General features: G+C 36.6%; 1 protein-coding gene across 1 annotated transcript in view; it reads left to right on the top strand.

Moving 5' to 3' along the window:
* The first annotated feature begins 200 nt into the window (after window positions 1-200).
* The window catches only part of LOC144433791 (serine/threonine-protein kinase Nek10-like), a 36264-nt gene continuing 27309 nt past the window's right edge, over window positions 201-9155 (top strand). Inside the window, exons 1-8 of the mRNA XM_078122154.1 lie at window positions 201-361; window positions 3113-3278; window positions 4379-4439; window positions 5308-5435; window positions 5590-5650; window positions 6933-6970; window positions 7930-8014; window positions 8900-8941. Coding sequence (XP_077978280.1) covers window positions 3238-3278; window positions 4379-4439; window positions 5308-5435; window positions 5590-5650; window positions 6933-6970; window positions 7930-8014; window positions 8900-8941 — 456 coding nt within the window. The 5' untranslated portion in view covers window positions 201-361; window positions 3113-3237. The remainder of the gene's footprint in view (window positions 362-3112; window positions 3279-4378; window positions 4440-5307; window positions 5436-5589; window positions 5651-6932; window positions 6971-7929; window positions 8015-8899; window positions 8942-9155) is intronic.

The raw sequence follows: 9155 nt of genomic DNA, 5'->3' as shown, positions 1-9155 counted from the left end.
ACTTTGTCAGTGGGTGAGTCATGCCCGGGAGTCATGCCCAATGTGTGCCGTCGACGTAGCTTTACACAACCCAGGCTGTTTGCAGGAAATGTTAGCTAACTATTTCGTTTTTATTTTGAACGCGCTCCATGTTGCCCCCCCTCCATAAATTTGCATATATTTGATGACGTCACGGGGTCCTTGAAAACGTAAACTGTTCATCTGCCGCAGAGCTTGTGTTGGATTTTACGGTGAATTATCGACGTTGAAGTTTCCAAGGAAAATCGCAAAATAAACCCGCATGCGTAAGTTCTACACGAAACAAAACAGTAACTTGTATGACATTGCTGCTGGTAGTTTTACGTCTCAATATTTCATAACGGTAAGTAGTAAGCGGTAGTATTCGGTTGCTCAGGACGCCATCTTGAAGTTGAACTTTCTCACGATCAGAAATAAACAGTGCATGATTCCTCTGTTGTCGTCTCTGTTTATCAATTTGATGAAGATTTTCAGATGTCAGAACAGTTGAGATGTTTCCGTTTTGACTCTGATTATATTACATTCTCAGGAATAATTGATCGAGTTCGTGACATGGTGATACATGCATAGCTACAAGTACATTTGTAAATATGTGTATGTAAAACCTCGCTTCCGGTATTCGCGTTTTACTGCGTTTAGCCAGTCTACGGTCCCTATATTTGAGAGCTGTGGATAATGTAGACAATGGTATCGCCTCTCTCCAACTTGTGCAGGCGTAGCCAATCTTCTTCACATATTCCTGCGTGCTGACAGAATATTCTCGAATTCTGTATGCTCGGTTTGCAACTACTTGTTTGTATTGTTCCCCCAGCTGATTGCCAAATGCTTGTTGACACCATAGACAGTGGAAAAGAAAATTTTCTTCACTGTGTATGTTGGCACTGAGTCTGACATGTCTTACATTTGCTGCATAAATGCATGGATGATAATTTCACGAGTACATCCATGCATGGTAAATATAAACAATACTTCAACTTGCATGAATATTCCACTTTGTTCTCACCGAACCTCCATAAATCTGTTGTGTCATAATTTGTAGTCATGTGTCAAAATCAATCATTGTGTGATAATTTCGAACCAGGTGTATGAAATTTATTTCGTTTGCACACCATTCCTGTCACATTACATGCACTATGTTGAAGCCTAGACAGTGTCTATAGTAGAAGTAGAGTTGTTTGACATCAACTGAAAAGAACGTGCCATATCCAGAGGAAAATAACCCTTAGTGGAAAGTCATTCCTGTGTAACAATTAGATATTATTCCCCAATATATTTCTTCATTCAGCCAAGGAAAAATATGAGTGACTTAAAAGTGCCCATGTCGCACTGAGTCACTAGACTTGTAGTGACAACCCATTGGTTATGAGTATTTTCCGGCTGAACAAAGAAAAATATTGGAGAATAACATAATTATACCATTTCCAGTAATATTTTTTTTTTAAAATCAGGAAAGTAATGGAAATTTTAAGCATTTGACTCATATTTTGAACACAGCAGAACAAATGACATAGACACACATTGTCATGACATGGATGCGCTTTGTCATGATGTACAACACCCAGATTATATATTTCATATTTTTGTTGAACCTGGCTCATGCATGGTATAATCATGGAAGTATAACACTTCCATGGTATAATGCATGATACATGTAGTAACATCATTAACTACCTTTGCACTAGTTGTCTAGAAATGTTGCTGATCACAATGTCATTTTATTTGTGTTAAACAATTAAGATTGGTTTTGAACATAGACCCTATACATTTCGTGTAGGGTGACTAGGGTCTATGCTTTGAAGGTGCCGAAAAGTCTTCTACTTATCACAGTATCAAACTGACCTACATTGATGCAAAAACAGTAGCATGTGCCTCCTTTGTAGATGCATGGGATGCATCTATCACTTTGTTTATGTCTGTGCAAGTTAGATGTATTGTATATGGCAATATGACTAGCTTTCACAGACATAAACAAACTGATAAGAACATGTCATGAACTTACATCAGAGAGACCAAATGTTATTTCATATCAATATATGTCTGCTTGATAGTGTGATAAGGAGATCATGACTTTTCGGCACCTACAAAGCCGGTTGACTACTACTGATAAGACAACATGCCATCAACAGCATTTCTAGACAACTAGTACAAGGGTTGTATAATGGTAAATAGATCGTTATCTAAGCATACATTTTTTTTTTGCAAGCACTTACAAACAATTCACTGGTGACAAGGAGTACAATGTACACTGCTTTTTGCTGCTTTGATGATGAATGCATAGTGTGTAAGATATAGACATTCGTGCCACTCTATTAACCAGCACTCATCAGTCAGTTAGACACCTATTAGAACATAAAGATATTTGATTGGCTGCAACCCAGTCTGGTTGCTGATGTGGGAAATTGGGTAGATTAGTACAGTCGGTTTGATACGGCTGAACAAGACAACATATCTTACAGTGTAACATAGACCCTCCACCAACATTTATGAGTGTAACAAATGCACTGTAGTGAATGCTCACAAACCCAAACAACATGGGATAATGAAATGGGAATATGATAGATAACACCCCAAGGATGAAAAATTTACAGTTCATAAATACTGGTACATATATTGTATCAAGACATGCATTTTGATAAACATCAATATCTGGATATTTTGACAGGAATTTATTTTGTTTGTTTTACTGTGGGGTCTACTAGTCAGTACGTCAATAACTTTGGGCAAAATGAAATTTTGACTTGTCATTCATCAAACCCAACATCACATTCAAGACTTTTTTCCCTAGAGGATCCCAGGAAGGGGATCTTCACTTGCTTCCTGAGCTGACGTCTATATGTTTTTACCGATCTGAGACAGTCTCCAAGTTAGTCCTGTAGCCCAGAGAATTGGCTGTTCGACTTGAAACTGTTGTTCACCGGATTGTCTGAAAAGCCAGTATGTCCATTGTAGTGTCAGACAGCCAAGTCTCTGGGTTATCAGTCCAATAAAATGCATAAAGTTTCAATAAATACACAATAGGATTGAGGTACATGTAACTTTTTTTTTCATTTCAGTCAAGTTATTAGTAATATTGTTCTGTTCTTTTCCAATTCAGTCTTTGTGTTTGACACAAAAGCTTACACGTATATTGCCATGGAAATCATTTGGGTATCCACATGAAGAGATGATAGTGTTGTACATCAGCAGTATCCGGTGACATCTGGACGTCGTACTGTTGAGATGGAGACTGGAAATAAACCACCAGAATGTAATTTCCAGGAGTAAGTCATTGCTATCATCTACAAACTACAAGACTGATGAACACAATACCTAGCAAGACATAGATGGCCATAACACTGTGTTTGACGCTTAACACATAACAGAGATCATTAACATTAGTCGTCTAATGATCACTGTCATGTTATGTTCTCTCTCTCTCTCTCTCTCTCTCTCTCTCTCTCTCTCTCTCTCTCTCTCTCTCTCTCTCTCTCTGTCATGGCTCTCTCGCTCTCTGTCTCTCTCTCTGTGTGTCTCTGTGTGTCTCTGTCTCTCTCTGTCTCTCTCCCTCTCTCTCTCTACTAGTATATACTGTAAAACACTGTATATGACAAACTGATAAAAATGTACATGACACTAAATGATAACAGTTATTTTAGTACTGCATTAGTCTTAGACCTTATGCAGGCTGTTGCCTTCCGTGAGGGCAAAAAGCAAACCTTTTGGTAGTTTCTTCACACAGCGTTTGAATGCAGAATTCAAGTTCCGTTGTCATCCATACCAACCTAAAATTGGTAAATTTTCATTAATTTAAGCATAACACTTTGAAATTAAAAAGCTACGTCAACAAAATACATTTGATTTATATACATGTATAACACATGCATCAACATATATATGTAGAGTCCCAAAATTATATGAAATTTAAAGATTGTATTCCTGACATACTGTAAACCTGCATATTTTCACGACTAGAAAATTTTGCGATTTTACAGTCTTCATGTAGTTCACAAAGATTAATTTTCACTAATAACCATACTGGTACATTGCATTATGCAGAAATATATATTTTCGCTACTACTTATTTTCGCGTTTTTGTTTTGTAGCGAAATTAGAGAAAATAAATCTTACGCGAACATTTCCAGGTTTACAGTATGTAGGCTGTTTACTTAAGTGATTAATTATGTAAATGACTTCTTTAGATAAAACAGCAGAAACTTTTATGTGTGAAATCATAGACCCTTCCCGAATGTAGTAGTAACCTCACTGAGAATGTGTTTGGCTTCTTAGAATGTAGAGACTTCAAGTGTGTGTTTACTCGCATTTCAAAATAGAATTATTATGTTTTGATACAATGTAGCTCTCTGTGTTATTTTTCTTCTAGGGAATATCAAAATTTATTACGACTTTTAGCATTATTAAAAACTCCGGCAACCAAACAACAGGTATGTGAATAAAAGTGTTTTGTGTTAAGGTCAAGGAAATAGGTAAATTGATGGGGAACAGTGTTGACAAGATTTTTAGGTGTGTGTGTGTGGGGGGTGTGGGGGTGTGGAGTGCAATGTTCTCCCTAATATAGAGAAGGCACAGTGCTAACACCATCCTTGCTACTCAAGCTGGCATGCTTAGCAGGTTTCTGCCATGCTTCAAAAGTAGTAAACCATCTTTGAGTTTTAGTAATCTTTGAATGATAGTATTCTAATGGTATACTTTCACATGAAGAGAATGGCTGATCCCAAAGTCCATATGTGTATGTATTTAAACATGTCAGAGTACAGTATATTTCATGGTGAAGACATGATGCATACTATGTGCTGAACATTATGCAAATTATCATGTAAATTAATATGTATATTATGGAAATGAGGCACCATCCTTGCAGTCTATCCCAAGCAGAACTTTGGGGAGGGGATTGGGCTGTTGAAATTTTAAAGGGGAATGCCACTCAAGGAAATCAAGGCATTTCATGAACTTTGGATCTGGGGAGTTGTGTAATGGAATATCTACATTAAATGTGATTTCAGAGAAACATCAAGTCGACGTTGGCCTCCATTTGAGAATCTTTGCTGTGGAACGCATTGCCTTATGGGAGTCAGCAGAAATGTTTATATGTATGCAATGTTTGAACAATGAATATTCATGATCCCCTAAACATCAGTGAAAATGTCATGATTATGAGTGGTGTTCCCCTTTAACTGTGTTTGATTCACAGTGATCTATCTAATTTTGATTGTCTTGACTCAAATATTACATATAGTTTATTATGTAAACAGTATGATGTAATTTACAGTGATATCTACATTTCCATTTCAGGTTCCTGCTGTTGAAGTTGACACGTCTAATAACAATGATGTTAGCAGTAAATCCATGCAGAATTTATCCATTCCAGGGCCTACATCACAAAATAAAAGTCCTGAGGACGTAGCATTAGAACGGTTAAGGCAAGTTTAGTAAATTTCCATCATCATTTCAGTGTTTTTTTGTGAGATACAGTATGAACTGAAACTTGTGTTTTCTTGCAGTTTTCTTTTTTACATGAAAAGTGATATCTGATTCCTGTCACCCATTCAATGTTTGTCAATCTTCTTTTTACAGTTTGACATACCAAACAGAGAGAAATTTTAGTAGCCATCAACTGCATGCATACTTCAGTCAGGTTAGTGTCACTACATATTAGTACTGATGGTCAATTTATTTTGAAGGAAGGATGAAAGGAAGGGAAGAAATATGTCTGCCAACCAAATTGTGCCCATTTGGGATAAATAAAGTTATTGAATTGAATTGAATTGAAATGAATGTGAATGGATGGATGGATGGATGGATGGATGAATGTTAATGGATGGATATATGAATGTTAGTGGATGGATATATGAATATTAGTGGATGGATGAATGAATGGTAGTGGATGGATGGATGGATGGATGGATGGATGTTAGTGGATGGATGGATGGATGGATGTTAGTGGATGGATGGATGGATGGATGTTAGTGGATGGATGGATGGATGGATGGATGGATGGATGGATGTTAGTGGATGGATGGATGGATGGATGGATGGATGGATGTTAGTGGATGGATGGATGGATGGATGGATGGATGTTAGTGGATGGATGGATGGATGGATGGATGAATGGATGAATGAATGTTAGTGGATGGATGGATGTATATCATATGAATATTAGTGGATGGATGGATGGATGGATGGATGTTAGTGGATGGATGGATGGATGGATGGATGGATGTTAGTGGATGGATGGATGGATGAATGGATGAATGAATGTTAGTGGATGGATATATGAATATTAGTGGATGGATATATGAATGTTAGTGGATGGATGGATGGATGTTAGTGGATGGATGGATGGATGGATGGATGAATGGATGAATGAATGTTAGTGGATGGATATATGAATATTAGTGGATGGATATATGAATGTTAGTGGATGGATGAATGAATGTTAGTGGATGGATGGATGGATGGATGGATGGATGGATGAATGAATGTTAGTGGATGGATGGATGGATGGATGGATGGATGTTAGTTGATGGATGGATGGATGTTGATGGATCAATGAATGAATGTTGGGGGATGGATGACTATATCATATGAATATTTGTGGATGGATGGATGGATGGATGAATGTTAATGGATAGATGAATGAATGCTAGTGGATGGATGGATGAATGTTAATGGATGGGTGACTATATCATGTGAATATTTGTGGATGTATGTCATGTAGTTGTTATTTGCTGACATTTTAATCATAGAAGATATCTTGACATTTCAGTCACACCCTCTATAATTTTGATTGGATGTACATGTATTTGGCATTTGCTGGGATTTTAATTATAGAAAATAATTTAGACTGAATTATGTACATGTATTGATATTTGCTAATGCTTTAAATAAATTTCAACCATTATTCTTTTATCTTTTAGATATTTTCAGCTCTAGTGAAAAACAGATTATGTTTGATGTAAGTATTCAGTGTTCGTGCCAACAGCTTATAATTGAATGGGCCACCAAATTAATTTTTTCTCTGCTACCCTGTTGAATTTTGCTGCCTGCATTTGTCAAACAGCAGCTGGTGTGGGAAGTCATCTCTTCAGCCCCTCTTCCTTCAGGCTTTGCCTATAGGTGAGAGGAGGGGTGTGGCTATTAGTTTACAGCGGCTTCATCTCTCCACATTTTTGTCTGTGTGTTTACATCAGTTCATAATACATGTAGCCATATCTCTGACATGCAATGGCCAAATTTTTGCAAACGTGACAGAGAAGTAGTAAGTAGTACACGAGTAGTGTGTAGGTGAAAATAAGAAACTGCAAATGGGATTTCTTGTTTCATGGTTGGTACTCCTAGTAAAGGCACATGTACAAATACCAATGAACGCTGATCAAATGCTGAGGCACCAATGTGTCAAAAAAAGAAGTTCAGCAATCAAAATGGCCCAAATCCCCCTCCCATTAAAAACAAATTTGCTTCCTCAAGCTGATGCAACATTCTAAGATTGACCCTAAGTGATGTCACATTTATCTAATCATCTAAAAATACTTTCATATCGCATTGTTGTCCTTCAATGCTATTGGCACTATTCTTACTAAATTGTGGCCACATTTGATATAAAAACCCTCCATTCCAGCAACTAAGAGTGAAGGATCAAAAAGATCTAGAAACTTCATTCAAGTATCAGTCCCTGTATAGTCAGTTATAAGATGTAACCAGCTGGTTAGTTTATTTTCATTTGACCACAACATTTAAATGTTAGGTCAAAAAATTTCATCAATTAATCTTGCACATATTTTTTTTTTTTTTTTTTTGGTGGTGGAGGGGGGGGGGGGCTGTGTTTTCAGTTAAGGTCTTTTAGTTAGTAGCACACATTAATAGATAAGAAGATGTGACTGCAATTAATCAATGTTATTTGTTTGTATCTAATAGTGAATGGGCTGATAGGGCTCCCCCAGAGAACATTTTAAGGCTTTTAATATGTCTACGCATGTTTATGAGAGATGGTGTCTATCAGGTAAGCAGTAAATAAATTGCTAATAATTGTCAAAACACAAAGAAGTGATTTTGTTACCTGACTGTAGTTCATTGTACATCTGTAACATGACTGTAGTACATGTAGTGTCTGCAATTTGACTAGTACCTGGTATGTTAGCAATCTGAACGTAGTACGCATGACAATGTACATCTGAAACCTGAGTATAGTACCTGTCTGATATGTTACATCTATAACCTGTCTGTACATGGTATATAACATCTGTAACCTAATAAACTGTAGTATATGGTACATCTGTAACCTGACTGTAGTACAGGCTTGCACTAAAAACGCCTTTGTGAACAGTCCTAGATATTAGTATATAGGATAGGTATAAATTTATTTTCTTATATCAGATTTCAAATCATTCAGTGGTAACAGTGTGTTACGTTACATTACATACATTTTATTTTCATTTGGAGTAGGCTGGTATATCTGAAGTGTTGTATACTGATATCAAAGAAAAGAAACTTGTTCTGTGAGATGCACAGTTTTGACATTGTCTAATGAAATTGACTAATATCCTTACCATAGAGAATATAATGGAAGATAACACTTTTGATAAAATGATTAGTCTGTCAAAAGTACATGTACTATTTCCTAGTTTTTTTTACATCATGTAAGTATGTTACATCTAGGTTACAAAACAGTGCTAGGGGGAGGGGGTTGTTTCTTTGCTTGTTCAATAGAAATCAAATAGCAAAAATTCATTTTGCTCTGATGTTGCTGAGGTAACAGTTGAAGAGAAAGCAGTGGGATCTCTTAATTTGAGATGCCTCCAGTATGTATCTGATTATTTACCCATTTATTGCAGTCTCTTGTTACACCTTTTTTTAATTGAAAAACTTCTTTTTTGTATAATTACAGAAACAATTCTTTGATTTGGGTGGTGTGAAAATTCTTGCAGAGGTAAGCTCTTTTGTCTCGCTAGGTTCTTGCTTTTCTTGACGTCATCATGTTACTGTAGTGGAATCCAAGCTTTCATCAAACTAAGATAGACAAAGTGTAAAATTATTCTTGCAACATGTTGATATAAGCTGTATTGGTCTAAGGGTACTCACAGTAGGGTGACGATTTTGATGACTTCCATGATCCATGATCTAGCAGTGTACATGTTTGGGGA

The sequence above is a fragment of the Glandiceps talaboti genome, chromosome 4, assembly GCF_964340395.1.
Source record: "Glandiceps talaboti chromosome 4, keGlaTala1.1, whole genome shotgun sequence".
NCBI lineage: Eukaryota > Metazoa > Hemichordata > Enteropneusta > Spengelidae > Glandiceps > Glandiceps talaboti.
The sequence above is the reverse complement of the archived record's forward strand: the minus strand, read 5'-3'. Positions and strand labels throughout refer to the sequence as shown.